Source organism: Quercus suber, unplaced genomic scaffold (assembly GCF_002906115.3).
Source record: "Quercus suber isolate HL8 unplaced genomic scaffold, Cork oak 2.0 scaffold_755, whole genome shotgun sequence".
In the NCBI taxonomy this organism is placed as follows: Eukaryota; Viridiplantae; Streptophyta; class Magnoliopsida; order Fagales; family Fagaceae; genus Quercus; species Quercus suber.
Window position 1 is genome coordinate 119340 of NW_027070191.1, and position 16666 is coordinate 136005.

General features: G+C 34.4%; 2 protein-coding genes across 2 annotated transcripts; one reads left to right on the forward strand and one right to left on the reverse strand.

The window, feature by feature from the left end:
- Window positions 1-6105: 6105 nt before the first annotated feature.
- Window positions 6106-7912, reverse strand: LOC112039243 (AAA-ATPase ASD, mitochondrial-like). The gene has a single exon (XM_065766921.1). It carries the CDS (start codon window positions 7810-7812, stop codon window positions 6262-6264), a length of 1551 nt encoding a protein of 516 aa, XP_065622993.1. The 5' UTR covers window positions 7813-7912; the 3' UTR covers window positions 6106-6261.
- Window positions 7913-14735: 6823 nt separating this feature from the next.
- On the forward strand, window positions 14736-16616 carry LOC136064761 (AAA-ATPase ASD, mitochondrial-like). The gene has a single exon (XM_065766920.1). The coding sequence runs from the start codon at window positions 14910-14912 to the stop codon at window positions 16458-16460; it is 1551 nt and encodes a 516-aa protein (XP_065622992.1). The 5' UTR covers window positions 14736-14909; the 3' UTR covers window positions 16461-16616.
- The last annotated feature ends 50 nt before the right edge of the window (window positions 16617-16666 follow it).

The window sequence follows — 16666 nt, forward strand, 5'->3', positions numbered from 1 at the left end:
TTAATTAAATGATATTTTACGAGTATACCCTTCAAACTCTAGGTATATAAACTTATTAGTTGTTGTGGTTTATTTTCTTTGACATATTGTGATTGATTATTTGTGATATTGAGATATACTTTAGTTTTAAATGATTATTTGTGATGCAATTACTCGTTAGTTTTGAATTTTATATTAAAAATATTTATTTGTTTGTTTTTTTTATAATTTTTTTTTCATTTTAATAAAATCTGATAAATAGGTCGATACGACTAGCTTGTTTAATAAAAAGGTCGTGTTAGGGTTGAGAAATCTTAACTCGTTTAATAAACATATCGGGTTAGTGTTGACCTATAGAGTTGGATACTTATGAGTTGACATGACACGAACCCGACACGTGAACATGAATTGCCACCCCTAAATGGGCCTTTATCACCATTTATTCCCCTCATATAACACTTTTGTCTCTATCAAAGTCAACCCACCTAAGTATTTTGCCCTAATCTATTTTCTATACAATCGAATAAGAAATGTTTCATTCACGGCAAAAATTAACAAGGAAGCTCTTTCTTTCTTCTAATCACCAACTCTAGTAATAAAGCCCACATGGGCCACATCTATAAAGGCTAATCAAGAGCTCATTATTCAAAAAAGGGGTGTAATCAATTTCGGTTAGTCGGTATTGAAGTCAGTTTTTGCACTGAATCGATAATGTTGGTTTCAACACATTTGACACCGAAACCGACATGAAAGGAATGAAAGTCGAACCGACTGATTGCATTCGGTTTCGATTTCATTCGGTCAGATTTCGGTGTTTGGGAGGGGACAAACAAAGGTAAGAAGAAAAAGAGAAGAAGATGGGTGGTTTTGGAATGAGAAAAACAAAATCAAGAGAAAAAGAGAAGAAAACATACCAATAGCAAAATCAAACCATAATAGCAGTATCTCTTGAAGAGAAAGAGGGAGAGAATTAAGGGAGGGGGTCAGCGCTAAAAAGAAGAGAAAGGAATAAGATGCTAGGGTGAGAGAGAAAAAAATGGTGAGAGACAAAACGGTGAGAGGGGCGGCTGGAAAGATATCTAGGTTATCAGAAATTATAAATATAAGATGCTAGGGTTTTAATGGTTTTAAAAAATTAAAAACTCAAAAATGTTTAAATGAAAGCTCGAACAAGAGAACACTTGGCTGTTACACACATATCATACCACCAAGCTATAGACTCTAACGTGACTTAGTGTTACATAAATAAATAAATAAACAAAAGGGTTTAACAAGAAAGTCGTTTCAATCCAATCCATTCTTGGGGTCAAATAAAGACAAAGGATATGTCAGTGACCAAGCACAACAAAGCACTTTCCAAGGGCATGGAATGTATAATTTATTGATTAGAATCTCAACAGTAATGTCTCTGTTAGATTCTCCGGTCGAAATACGGGAAAACTCCATTCAATTCTATATATATATATATATATGTTTGGTTTGGTCGGTTTCAGGGTGAAAAAATCCAACATCAACACCAAATCGAAAAANCTCTCCTCTCTCTTGTTTGATCGGCGATGCTGGTAATTGGTTTGATTGCGTTTTTTTGGGTTTTCGTTGGGGTAGGTTGTGGTTGTGGAGATCAATGTTGCTGTGAAAATCGGTGTGGCCATGGGTCTTGGATTGTGGGTTTTGGATTCGTGTTCATAGGTTTCATTGGAGGTGGCTGGGTTTCCGTGGGGGTGGGTGGTCTGTAATGGAGGTGGAGATCGGTGTGGCTATGGGAAAATGGGTTTCTGCCATGAAGAATAGGGAAGAACAAGAAAAGGTATGTTTATTGGGTTTTTTGTGTTTGTTTCCCAAGAAAATTTATAGGTTTATGGGTTTGTTGGAGATTGGTTTGTTTACAAGGTTTATGGGTTTGATTTGCTGGAGAATTCGGTGTTTGATTGTGTTAGAATTTGGGGAAGAACATGAAGAATTCAAAGGTCTTGATTTGTAGTAGATCTGATGGTGTTGGGTTTGATGATCTCTGAGTTGTTGAATTTGGGTTTTTTCTTCTTGTTGTCATTTATGTCCTAGTGATCTGGGTTTGAGTTTTGGGTTGCTGGGTTTGTGTTCTTATGATGGGTTTGAGTTCTTGGTTACTTGGTTTGATTTGGGAAGAACAAAAAGAACAAATTGAAGAGCATGAAGATTTTTTTTTATTTTTTTTAATTAGATTAGATTTAAGTTTTTTTTTAAATTTAAATTATTTTTTGTTTAAATTTGCTGACATGGTTTTTAAAAATAATTAAAATGCTGACGTGGCATTTAAAAAATGCTAAATAATTTTTTTAATAATATTTTAATAGCCACGTCAATGCCATATTAGCAAATAGGTGACTTCGTCTGCCACGTAGGAGGTTTCTATTAATGGGTTGACGGTAGGGACCAAAATAGAATTGATTTTCATTTTTTAGGGACTACATTAGTAGCAAAATTAATTTAGGGACCAAAATGATAATCGCCCAAAATGTAGGGACTAAAAGTGCAGTTTTGCCTTAAAATAATGCATAAAATATAAGTTTATAGACTGCATAGTAAACAACATTTGATTGGTATGAAATTTGACATATGTATTAAGAACATAAAGAATATACAATTCAACTGTTAGAGTTTTAAAATATATAGCTTTGTTAATTTTTTTAATGGGATTTATAGCCTTAAACTACAATCAAGTTTGTAACCAAAATTTGACATTTTTTAAATTAGCATATATCATCTCTCTACTCCTATCTTACCTTATTTTTTGATTTGTTTTCATGCTTCTTAATTCCATTTTCACGTACACCATCAGACCAATCACTCATTTAATGGGCTTAAGGGTGGCAAAATTGGACATAACCTGTGAACCTGACACGACACAACACGAAATTAGCAGGTTATGAGTTGAGGCTTAATAGGTTCGTGTCATATTCGGGTTGATATGACCAACCCGTTTAATAAATGGGTTTGGTTAGTGTTCAGCATATAGAACTTGTTTGTCTCATCTGACCCATTTAATTAAATGATATTTTACGAGTATACCCTTCAAACTCTAGGTATATAAACTTATTAGTTGTTGTGGTTTATTTTCTTTGACATATTGTGATTGATTATTTGTGATATTGAGATATACTTTAGTTTTAAATGATTATTTGTGATGCAATTACTCGTTAGTTTTGAATTTTATATTAAAAATATTTATTTGTTTGTTTTTTTTATAATTTTTTTTTCATTTTAATAAAATCTGATAAATAGGTCGATACGACTAGCTTGTTTAATAAAAAGGTCGTGTTAGGGTTGAGAAATCTTAACTCGTTTAATAAACATATCGGGTTAGTGTTGACCTATAGAGTTGGATACTTATGAGTTGACATGACACGAACCCGACACGTGAACATGAATTGCCACCCCTAAATGGGCCTTTATCACCATTTATTCCCCTCATATAACACTTTTGTCTCTATCAAAGTCAACCCACCTAAGTATTTTGCCCTAATCTATTTTCTATACAATCGAATAAGAAATGTTTCATTCACGGCAAAAATTAACAAGGAAGCTCTTTCTTTCTTCTAATCACCAACTCTAGTAATAAAGCCCACATGGGCCACATCTATAAAGGCTAATCAAGAGCTCATTATTCAAAAAAGGGGTGTAATCAATTTCGGTTAGTCGGTATTGAAGTCAGTTTTTGCACTGAATCGATAATGTTGGTTTCAACACATTTGACACCGAAACCGACATGAAAGGAATGAAAGTCGAACCGACTGATTGCATTCGGTTTCGATTTCATTCGGTCAGATTTCGGTGTTTGGGAGGGGACAAACAAAGGTAAGAAGAAAAAGAGAAGAAGATGGGTGGTTTTGGAATGAGAAAAACAAAATCAAGAGAAAAAGAGAAGAAAACATACCAATAGCAAAATCAAACCATAATAGCAGTATCTCTTGAAGAGAAAGAGGGAGAGAATTAAGGGAGGGGTCAGCGCTAAAAAGAAGAGAAAGGAATAAGATGCTAGGGTGAGAGAGAAAAAAATGGTGAGAGACAAAACGGTGAGAGGGGCGGCTGGAAAGATATCTAGGTTATCAGAAATTATAAATATAAGATGCTAGGGTTTTAATGGTTTTAAAAAATTAAAAACTCAAAAATGTTTAAATGAAAGCTCGAACAAGAGAACACTTGGCTGTTACACACATATCATACCACCAAGCTATAGACTCTAACGTGACTTAGTGTTACATAAATAAATAAATAAACAAAAGGGTTTAACAAGAAAGTCGTTTCAATCCAATCCATTCTTGGGGTCAAATAAAGACAAAGGATATGTCAGTGACCAAGCACAACAAAGCACTTTCCAAGGGCATGGAATGTATAATTTATTGATTAGAATCTCAACAGTAATGTCTCTGTTAGATTCTCCGGTCGAAATACGGGAAAACTCCATTCAATTCTATATATATATATATATATGTTTGGTTTGGTCGGTTTCAGGGTGAAAAAATCCAACATCAACACCAAATCGAAAAACTTATAAATCTAAAACCGAAACCGAATTGGAATAATAGAAAACCACTTGAAACTCAAAAATTTTGGTTGGTCTAGTTGGTTGGTCGATTTTTCGCACACCCCTAATCCAAAAGGTTTTTGATCTCAACTCAAGTGAATGGGACATTATAGGAAAGGATTGACCCTAATTTTGGCTATAAAAAGAGGCTTATTCAACTTAGTAAGGAAAATAGAAATACCCAGATGGGACTTCATCTGGTTTGATGACCCTTTGCAAATTTATCATCCCATCTTCCAGAAGCCTAAAAATTCAATAAGCTTGTAGAAAAAATAAAAATAAAAATCCAATAAAAGACAAGACATGCACCACTTGGTTTTATCCTCTCCCTCTAAATCTCACTTACTTGTGTGCTCTTCTTAGAAATACTTTTTTTTTTTTTTCCTTTTTTTAGAAACAAACACACACACAAGGGAGAGGAAAACTGATTTTAACACAAAGGCACACTACAAACTCTAATAAAAAACCACGGTAAATTCATATTATTGGGACATGGAAGGAAGGTTGTCTTTGAGAAATATCCCAAACATCACAGATTTAAATAAAATTGTTTGATAGTTCTTAAGTTTGCTAAAATTGTGGTCTAACCTCGACCACCAAGAGGAAATATGCAATATTCAATTGGAAAGAAATTATTCACTAACCCATTTTAATAATTATAAATTTATAATATGTTTTCTGGGCTTTGGGCTTGAAATTTGTGCGCAGGTAGCGACAAAATTGGATCAAAAGCCCATTTTGTAGGAGTACTAGACTCAACTTTTCCTCATTCAAAGGCTTAAAATCAGTTATCTATAATTTCTGTGACACATTTCTCAAGTACGACAAAGGGACCACACTTCAGTAAATATAGAATTTGATTCTAACACAAAGACTAATTTAGTTTACATCTTCAAGTGGTTCTTAGGGTCTGTTTAGATACTACTTATTTTATTAAAAATTAAAAATACTGTAGCAAAATAATTTTTAAATATGTAAACAGTGCAGTAAGACCCATTTTTAATAAAAATTTTGTTGAAAAAGAGGTTTGTGGGTCTCGTGAACAGTGCATGAGACCCACTAAACAGTGATTATGCACGTGAAAACTGACTTCTCAAAAAAAGAAAAAGATAAAGACCAAAATGACAAACACTGGGGACCAGAAATGCAATCCAAACAAGTACTTAAGACTTTCAATGGTTATCACTTGAATGATTACTTGGAAATTACATACCCCATTATGACATGAATCTCATGATTACTGTAATTTACAATGGTAAAAACAAAACTGAGAAGATAACTGCAAATTAAAAAGCAATCACAAACTTAGTATTTACAAAGCTTATTTCCAAAACAAAGACTAAAATTAACTAAGATGAAGTTTCTAAATATTCTTTTAGACTTTTAATGACCACCACTTAAATGGGACATGATCATCTTCATTTTGAATGAAATGACTTCATTTTGCCGTCAATATTTTATTTCTTAAATCTATAGAGTGCCAATGTTATTTAAAATTTTAAGTGACATTGATTTTTTTTTTTCTTTTTATAACAGAAAAACTATATTAAAAACCAAAACACTAAAACAGGAAAGAGGCTGCAATCATGTCTTCTGCAAAATTACACAACAGAAGGGTTATTCCCTAAATCAAAAGATCTAAAAACACTAAATACACATTTAGATTTATAACATCTAATATAAACCATAGAATTGATCCATTTTAAAATTTAAACCAATCAGCCTTTCACAACTTCAACACAATTTTCTTTCACTTCTTTAGCCAATGACTCATCAACTTTCACATCTTCATGAGCAACTTGTTGCTTCTCTTTCTCTTCTTTCTCCACCTTTAACCGCATATCTTCCTCAGCCTTTTTTCGTGCCTCCTCCTTAGCAGTCTCAAGAGCTTCAATCAAATTCTTCAAACATGTATCAGCATCTTCAGTTAGAGACTTGGGCATCAAATTCTCTGCAACATCAGCAGGAGTCATATTGGTTTCCTCCAACAAATGGCCAATAGTCTCAAACAGTTGGTGTGAATCAACATCCAAAAAATTCTTGGCAAGCACCTTGAATGCTTGAAAGCAACAATAGGACAATTCTATGTGCTTGTCCATACGTCCCCTCCTGATGAGAGCTGGATCAAGCTTTTCCACATGATTAGTAGTAAAAATGATGAGCCTCTCTCCCCCAGTAGCTGACCAAATTCCATCTATAAAATTCAACAACCCAGAGAGAGTGACCTTAGTACTATTGCTTTCTTCTTCTTCATCTTTGGCCATTTTACTAACAGGATCCTTCGTTTCTTCCTCCTCCACTTTCTTCTTCTTCTTCTTTCTCTGACCAGTAAGATCAAGTGAGCAATCAATATCTTCAATCACAATGATAGACTTACTTGTTGTCTCGATCAAAAGCTTCCTCAGCTCCGTGTTGTCCTTAACCGTTGTCAGTTCAAGATCGTAGATATCATACTTCAAGAAATCTGCCATGGCAGCAATCATACTAGACTTGCCAGTTCCAGGAGGACCATAAAGAAGATAGCCACGTTTCCAGGCCTTACCAATCTTCTTATAGTATTCTTTTCCCTGGCTGAACTTAGTAAGGTCATTCTTTATTTCTTCCTTTTTCTTTGACTCCATGGCCAAAGTATCAAAAGTTGATGGGTGCTCAAAAGCAACATGGCTCCATTTGCGTGCTTGGTATCCATGCCAATTCTGGCTTGGATTGTTAGTGTACAGCTTCCTTTGTCGATTTCTCACCGTTATTTCCTTCCCTTCTTGAAGTACATGATGAATGTATGTTCTAGTAACAAATTCTCGTTTAGACTTGTGGAAAGTGAGCTTGTAATACCTCTTCCCATCCGCTGCCTCCGGGTACCAAGAAAATGACTGTGTTCTTGGGGCGTGTTTCATTGAAGCCCACAGAAGCTTGACACCTTCAAATTCATCAGTAACCTCTTCGTTCTCAGCCATGCTCAGTATCACAGATTGACTACTGTCTTTGACAACTTCTGCTTTAAGATTTTTAGCTTTCATGGAGGACTTGTCACTGAGGTATGTTTGAATGGCAGCATAGGCTTCACTGCGCTTGAAATACTCGCCAGAGAATTCATGGAACGTGATGTGGATATTGGGGGACAAGAAGCCCACAAATTTCTGACCATATTTTAGGATAAAGTCACGAAGTTGTTGAGGGAAATATTGGTTAAACATAGCCCAAGCAAACATGATGCTCCCAATCACTGAGCCTAGTTGAGCCCACTTCTCCCCCATCATCATCGTCATCATTTTCCTTCTGCAAACTTTTGTAAATTGTTACAGAATTTTGCTCAAGAAAGAATAGTGCTGAGCTACGCTATATATAGAAACATTGTAGAGCTTAGGGTGTGTTTGGTTGGGGTAAAAACAAAAAGAATAGAGAATAGATTGGAAAATGCTGTTTTCTACTATTTGGTTAAGGAAAGAAAATAAGAGAGACAGAAAATAGGAGAGAAAGTTTTCTCTCCCAGGCTCACTTTTTTTACCCTCCCAAATTGGGAGGAAAATGGGAAAGGAAAAGTAGTGTGAAATACATTTTACACAAATACCCTCTCACCTACCACTCACTTTATTCATAACCTAATGACTTTTACCTCTTCTCATGTTGAATGGTCAACAAAAATAAGTGTAAATTTCTTCATGTTGTAAGTTTTTGACCACGTTGAAAGTTTGCCCAGTGCAAAAACGTGGTCAACAAAATCTAAATTTTATATTATCTAATTCATTTTATTCATGACCTGATGACTTTTGTCTCTTTTCACATTGAATGGTCAACAAAAATGAGTGTAAATTTCTTCACGTTGTAAGTTTTTGACCACATTGAAAGTTTGCCCAGTGCAAAAACATAAAAATAATTTTTACATTATAATAATAAAAATAATAATATAAATTTGTATGTATGATGTGGTAAATTTTATATTATTTAATGAGTACAAATAAATTTATCTCACATTGAATGGTCAACAAAAATGAGTGTAAATTTCTTCACGTTGTAAGTTTTTGACTACGTTGAAAGTTTGCCCAGTGCAAAAACGTAAAAATAATTTTTACATTATAATAATAAAAATAATAATATAAATTTGTATGTATGATGTGGTAAATTTTATATTATTTAATGAGTACAATAAATTTATTTCTTACTTATTATGTAACAAGGGTATAATAGTCAATTTATATAAATTACATTGTCCATCCTATTTTTCTCTCCAACCAAACAAAAGAATTTTTCACTCTCTCACTTTTACACCCCTCCTACCAAACACACAAGAGGAAAAACCAAATATTTTCTATCTTCCTACTTTTCCATCCTCTCACTTTCTCACTCCTCCAACCAAACGGACCCTTAATGTTATTTCTTGCAAACTATTCATTTTACAGTTATTGGAGTGATAAGAGGTTGTGATAGGTTTAAAGTAATTTTTACGTGGATTCAATCATTCAACACTAGTTTACAAAAAAATAAATAAAATATCAAAGTTGTTACAAATTTTACTACAAATTGTCTACAATTGATATGATAATGAATGTGTGGTGGATTGCAATAACCTATTAAATGAATGTTTAAAATTATTTTTGTACGATTAATGACATGTTAGTTCATATATAAGCTTTATATAGTAAGATTTAAAGTATCTTTAGCATCAGTGGAGTTCTTCTATGATCACAACAAAATCATATGATCTTTTCACAATAGTCGAAATGTCAACCTATTATTGATTAAAATAAGATAAAATTAAATTAAAAAGGAAGTTATATTGAGACTCACCCACAACACAAAACAAAAAATGTTGTAAAAATGCTTTGAAATTTTGTTACATCCCTGCACTTTTTCTAATGAAACTTGTGAAATTTTTTGGAATAATGCTACATTTACTAATATTTTACTACATAAATGTTACAAGATGACGTGTCAACTTTTAAATATAAAACCAAAAAGTAATTTAAATTTTAAATTATATTATTGATGTCACATACATCACATTTATCATGCATGATGTCATGATATAAATTTTTAACAATAAATCTAGATACACAATAAATTTATTAGTATTATTATCTATTTATATATATGAGTTGAGTCCAAGTTACGCCAGGTGTAACTCTAAACAATATTACATCACTTAATATTTTTTAATTGGATGCGAATTTTGACAAATTAACCGTTGAATTACATTATCTTTGTATATTATCCATGTTTGCAAAGTTTCAAAGTAATCAAAGATCAAGAGTCATATGATCAATTAATTGTTTAAATTCAAGTTTTTGTAGTTTACAATATTGCATAAAATATGAGTTTATAGATCGAATAGTAAATAACATCTGATTGGTATAAAAATTGGCATGCATATTAAAAACATATAGAATATGTAATCCAACGGAGAGATTTTCAAAATATGAATTCAATAACAAGTTATTGGGTGGTGTAACATTATGTTAGGAACAGAGTAATGGAATAGTTGAATTAGGAAAGAATAGAAAGAAGATGAATATAGAAATAGAGGGAGAATCAGAGAGAAGAATTGAGAATAGAATTGAGGAATTGGAATTGGAATTTCAGTTATGATCATCACCCTCTTCTTCCTAGCCTTTTAACACTCTCTTCTAACCTTGCTTTCTAACTGCCTAACTGCCAAGCCAGCTAAAACTGCTGCTATGCAGCAATGGCCTATTCCTCATGATGTGAAGGCTTTAAGGGGTTTTTTGGGCTTGACTGGATACTATAGGAAGTTTGTGAAGGGTTATGGCTTAATGGTAGCCCCTTTAACTGCTTTGTTAAGGAAAGATTCCTTCATTTGGACTCCTGAAGCTCATGTGCATTCCAACTGCTCAAAGATGCTATGTGCAGTCCACCTGTGCTAGCCTTACCTGACTTCACCAAACCATTTGTTGTAGAATGTGATGCCTCGGGGTTGGGGTTGGTGCTGTCTTAATGCAGAACCAAAGGCCCATTGCTTTCCACAGTCAGGCCTTGAAGGGAAAAGCCCTTGCTCTTTCCACTTATGAAAAGGAATTGTTGGCTCTAGTGGTGGCTGTGAAGAAGTGGAGACCTTACCTCCTTGGAAGACCTTTTGTAATCAAGACAGACCATCAAAGTCTGAAGTATTTGCTGAACAAAAGATTGGAACCCCTGCTCAGCAAAAATGGATTACCAAATTACTTGGTTATGCTTTTATAGTTGAATATAAGCATGGTAAGGAAAATTTAGTTGCTGATGCACTTTCAAGAAGAGAAGCTACTGGCATGGTTGATGTTGATGGTAGTAAAGTGGGTACCCTATGCATTATCTCCTTCCCTACTCCTACTTGGCTGGACAATCTCAAAGCAAGCTATGATACTGATCCTACCATTCAGTCAACAATTCAGGCACTTAAGTCAGGACAGAATGTTCCAATGGGGTTCACACTCTGCAATGATTTGTTATTTTATAAGGGAAGGCTGTACTTGGGAAGTTTAAACCAATCTTTAAAAGCTCTTGTCTTGCACAGGTGCATGACAGCCCTTTAGGAGGTCATTCTGGATATCTTAAGTCTTTCCATAAACTCAAGAAGGATTTTTACTGGTCTGGTATGGGAAAGGACTTGAAGAATTTGATCAAGGAATGTGATGTATGTCAGAGGTTGAAGAAGTGAGACTTGCTTCCCTGCTGGTCTGCTACAGCCTTTAGTCATTCCAAATAGGCCTTGGCTTGACATTAGCATGGATTTTGTGGAAGGCTTGCCTAAATCTCAGCAGAAGTCAGTGGTGTTTGTTGTGGTGGACAGATTCACTAAATATGTTCACTTTATTCCATTAGCTCATCCTTACACTGCTGCTAAGGTGGCTCAGTTGTTCATGCAATTTGTTTTTAAGTTACATGGATTGCCTTCTACCATTGTCAGTGACAGGGATCCAGTGTTCACCTCTAAGTTCTGGTCTGAGTTGATGAAATTGCAAGGTATTAGTTTGGCCATGTCATCTTCTTACCATCCTCAAACTGATGGCCAAACTGAAGTAGTGAACAAGAGCTTGGAGCACTACTTGCGAGCCTTTGCTGCTGACAGACCTCAAGCTTGGGTGGACTGGCTTCCTTTGGCTGAGTTTTGGTTCAACACTAATTTCCATTCATCTCTTAAGCTATCTACATTTGAAGCTCTTTATGGATATCCACCTCCTAAGCTTGTGGATTATGTTCCAGGAACTACAAGAGTGGCAGCTGTGGATTCAATTTTGCAGGATAGGCAGCAACTGTTTTCATTACTCAAGCACAATTTGAAGGCTGCCCAACAGAGAATGAAGTGGTTTGCTGATAAGAAGAGGGTGGATAGGTCCTTTGCTGTGGGTGATTGGGTGTATCTTCGATTGCAACCTTACAAGCAGTCCCTCAATTCAGTCCAAGAAGTTTGGAAAGTTAGCACCTCGTTTTTATGGACCATACCGGGTTGTGCAAAAGGTGGGAGAGGTTTCCTATAAGTTTGATTTACCTGTTGGTTCTCAAATCCATCCTGTGTTCCATGTCTCCAATCTTAAAGCCAAAGTGGGTGTTCAAGTGGTCCCTAGGCCTGCTTTACCTGCTGTGACTGCAGATCAGGTTCCTAACCCTGAACCTGTGGCTGTTTTGGCTACCAGGTCACATCAATTGAGGAGTAGACTTATAACTCATGTGCTGGTCCAGTGGCAAGATGAAAGTCAAGATGATGCCACTTGGGAGAGTCTCTTTGTGCTGCAGCAAAAGTTTCCTCACCTTGTGGGCAAGGTGTTGTGAAGGAGAGGACATTGTTAGGATAGGTGATTATGTAGTGTGAGTATGTGATTGAGAGATGTGGAGGGGTGATGGTTAGCTATTGTTGGTTAGCTATTGCTACATAAGTAAACGTGTATGGCTAGTTGCATGTGAAGTGCTGGTGAGGTGATGGTTGTACCCAAATAAGAGTTAGTTGAATAACGGTTAGTTGTTAGAAAATTGGCAACTGGTTGACAGCTGGCTTGGCAGTTAGGCAGTTAGAAAGCAAGGTTAGAAGAGAGTGTTAAAAGGCTAGGAAGAAGAGGGTGATGATCATAACTGAAATTCCAATTCCAATTCCTCAATTCTATTCTCAATTCTTCTCTCTGATTCTCCCTCTATTTCTATATTCATCTTCTTTCTATTCTTTCCTAATTCAACTATTCCATTACTCTGTTCCTAACATAATGTTACACCACCCAATAACTTGTTATTGAATTCATATTTTGAAAATCTCTCCGTTGGATTACATATTCTATATGTTTTTAATATGCATGCCAATTTTTATACCAATCAGATGTTATTTACTATTCGATCTATAAACTCATATTTTATGCAATATTGTAAACTACAAAAACTTGAATTTAAACAATTAATTGATCATATGACTCTTGATCTTTGATTACTTTGAAACTTTGCAAACATGGATAATATACAAAGATAATGTAATTCAACGGTTAATTTGTCAAAATTCGCATCCAATTAAAAAATATTAAGTGATGTAATATTGTTTAGAGTTACACCTGGCGTAACTTGGACTCAACTCATATATATAAATAGATAATAATACTAATAAATTTATTGTGTATCTAGATTTATTGTTAAAAATTTATATCATGACATCATGCATGATAAATGTGATGTATGTGACATCAATAATATAATTTAAAATTTAAATTACTTTTTGGTTTTATATTTAAAAGTTGACACGTCATCTTGTAACATTTATGTAGTAAAATATTAGTAAATGTAGCATTATTCCAAAAAATTTCACAAGTTTCATTAGAAAAAGTGCAGGGATGTAACAAAATTTCAAAGCATTTTTACAACATTTTTTGTTTTGTGTTGTGGGTGAGTCTCAATATAACTTCCTTTTTAATTTAATTTTATCTTATTTTAATCAATAATAGGTTGACATTTCGACTATTGTGAAAAGATCATATGATTTTGTTGTGATCATAGAAGAACTCCACTGATGCTAAAGATACTTTAAATCTTACTATATAAAGCTTATATATGAACTAACATGTCATTAATCGTACAAAAATAATTTTAAACATTCATTTAATAGGTTATTGCAATCCACCACACATTCATTATCATATCAATTGTAGACAATTTGTAGTAAAATTTGTAACAACTTTGATATTTTATTTATTTTTTTGTAAACTAGTGTTGAATGATTGAATCCACGTAAAAATTACTTTAAACCTATCACAACCTCTTATCACTCCAATAACTGTAAAATGAATAGTTTGCAAGAAATAACATTAAGGGTCCGTTTGGTTGGAGGAGTGGGAAAGTGAGAGGATGGAAAAGTAGGAAGATAGAAAATATTTGGTTTTTCCTCTTGTGTGTTTGGTAGGAGGGGTGTAAAAGTGAGAGAGTGAAAAATTCTTTTGTTTGGTTGGAGAGAAAAATAGGATGGACAATGTAATTTATATAAATTGACTATTATACCCTTGTTACATAATAAGTAAGAAATAAATTTATTGTACTCATTAAATAATATAAAATTTACCACATCATACATACAAATTTATATTATTATTTTTATTATTATAATGTAAAAATTATTTTTACGTTTTTGCACTGGGCAAACTTTCAACGTAGTCAAAAACTTACAACGTGAAGAAATTTACACTCATTTTTGTTGACCATTCAATGTGAGATAAATTTATTTGTACTCATTAAATAATATAAAATTTACCACATCATACATACAAATTTATATTATTATTTTTATTATTATAATGTAAAAATTATTTTTATGTTTTTGCACTGGGCAAACTTTCAATGTGGTCAAAAACTTACAACGTGAAGAAATTTACACTCATTTTTGTTGACCATTCAATGTGAAAAGAGACAAAAGTCATCAGGTCATGAATAAAATGAATTAGATAATATAAAATTTAGATTTTGTTGACCACGTTTTTGCACTGGGCAAACTTTCAACGTGGTCAAAAACTTACAACATGAAGAAATTTACACTTATTTTTGTTGACCATTCAACATGAGAAGAGGTAAAAGTCATTAGGTTATGAATAAAGTGAGTGGTAGGTGAGAGGGTATTTGTGTAAAATGTATTTCACACTACTTTTCCTTTCCCATTTTCCTCCCAATTTGGGAGGGTAAAAAAAGTGAGCCTGGGAGAGAAAACTTTCTCTCCTATTTTCTGTCTCTCTTATTTTCTTTCCTTAACCAAATAGTAGAAAACAGCATTTTCCACTCTATTTTCTATTCTTTTTGTTTTTACCCCAACCAAACACACCCTAAGCTCTACAATGTTTCTATATATAGCGTAGCTCAGCACTATTCTTTCTTGAGCAAAATTCTGTAACAATTTACAAAAGTTTGCAGAAGGAAAATGATGACGATGATGATGGGGGAGAAGTGGGCTCAACTAGGCTCAGTGATTGGGAGCATCATGTTTGCTTGGGCTATGTTTAACCAATATTTCCCTCAACAACTTCGTGACTTTATCCTAAAATATGGTCAGAAATTTGTGGGCTTCTTGTCCCCCAATATCCACATCACGTTCCATGAATTCTCTGGCGAGTATTTCAAGCGCAGTGAAGCCTATGCTGCCATTCAAACATACCTCAGTGACAAGTCCTCCATGAAAGCTAAAAATCTTAAAGCAGAAGTTGTCAAAGACAGTAGTCAATCTGTGATACTGAGCATGGCTGAGAACGAAGAGGTTACTGATGAATTTGAAGGTGTCAAGCTTCTGTGGGCTTCAATGAAACACGCCCCAAGAACACAGTCATTTTCTTGGTACCCGGAGGCAGCGGATGGGAAGAGGTATTACAAGCTCACTTTCCACAAGTCTAAACGAGAATTTGTTACTAGAACATACATTCATCATGTACTTCAAGAAGGGAAGGAAATAACGGTGAGAAATCGACAAAGGAAGCTGTACACTAACAATCCAAGCCAGAATTGGCATGGATACCAAGCACGCAAATGGAGCCATGTTGCTTTTGAGCACCCATCAACTTTTGATACTTTGGCCATGGAGTCAAAGAAAAAGGAAGAAATAAAGAATGACCTTACTAAGTTCAGCCAGGGAAAAGAATACTATAAGAAGATTGGTAAGGCCTGGAAACGTGGCTATCTTCTTTATGGTCCTCCTGGAACTGGCAAGTCTAGTATGATTGCTGCCATGGCAGATTTCTTGAAGTATGATATCTACGATCTTGAACTGACAACGGTTAAGGACAACACGGAGCTGAGGAAGCTTTTGATCGAGACAACAAGTAAGTCTATCATTGTGATTGAAGATATTGATTGCTCACTTGATCTTACTGGTCAGAGAAAGAAGAAGAAGAAGAAAGTGGAGGAGGAAGAAACGAAGGATCCTGTTAGTAAAATGGCCAAAGATGAAGAAGAAGAAAGCAATAGTACTAAGGTCACTCTCTCTGGGTTGTTGAATTTTATAGATGGAATTTGGTCAGCTACTGGGGGAGAGAGGCTCATCATTTTTACTACTAATCATGTGGAAAAGCTTGATCCAGCTCTCATCAGGAGGGGACGTATGGACAAGCACATAGAATTGTCCTATTGTTGCTTTCAAGCATTCAAGGTGCTTGCCAAGAATTTTTTGGATGTTGATTCACACCAACTGTTTGAGACTATTGGCCATTTGTTGGAGGAAACCAATATGACTCCTGCTGATGTTGCAGAGAATTTGATGCCCAAGTCTCTAACTGAAGATGCTGATACATGTTTGAAGAATTTGATTGAAGCTCTTGAGACTGCTAAGGAGGAGGCACGAAAAAAGGCTGAGGAAGATATGCGGTTAAAGGTGGAGAAAGAAGAGAAAGAGAAGCAACAAGTTGCTCATGAAGATGTGAAAGTTGATGAGTCATTGGCTAAAGAAGTGAAAGAAAATTGTGTTGAAGTTGTGAAAGGCTGATTGGTTTAAATTTTAAAATGGATCAATTCTATGGTTTATATTAGATGTTATAAATCTAAATGTGTATTTAGTGTTTTTAGATCTTTTGATTTAGGGAATAACCCTTCTGTTGTGTAATTTTGCAGAAGACATGATTGCAGCCTCTTTCCTGTTTTAGTGTTTTGGTTTTTAATATAGTTTTTCTGTTATAAAAAGAAAAAAAAAAA

Coding starts and splice junctions, on each gene's coding strand:
- LOC112039243 (XM_065766921.1), bottom strand. CDS start 7,812: ATGATGACGATGATGATGGGGGAGAAGTGGGCTCAACTAGGCTCAGTG.
- LOC136064761 (XM_065766920.1), top strand. CDS start 14,910: ATGATGACGATGATGATGGGGGAGAAGTGGGCTCAACTAGGCTCAGTG.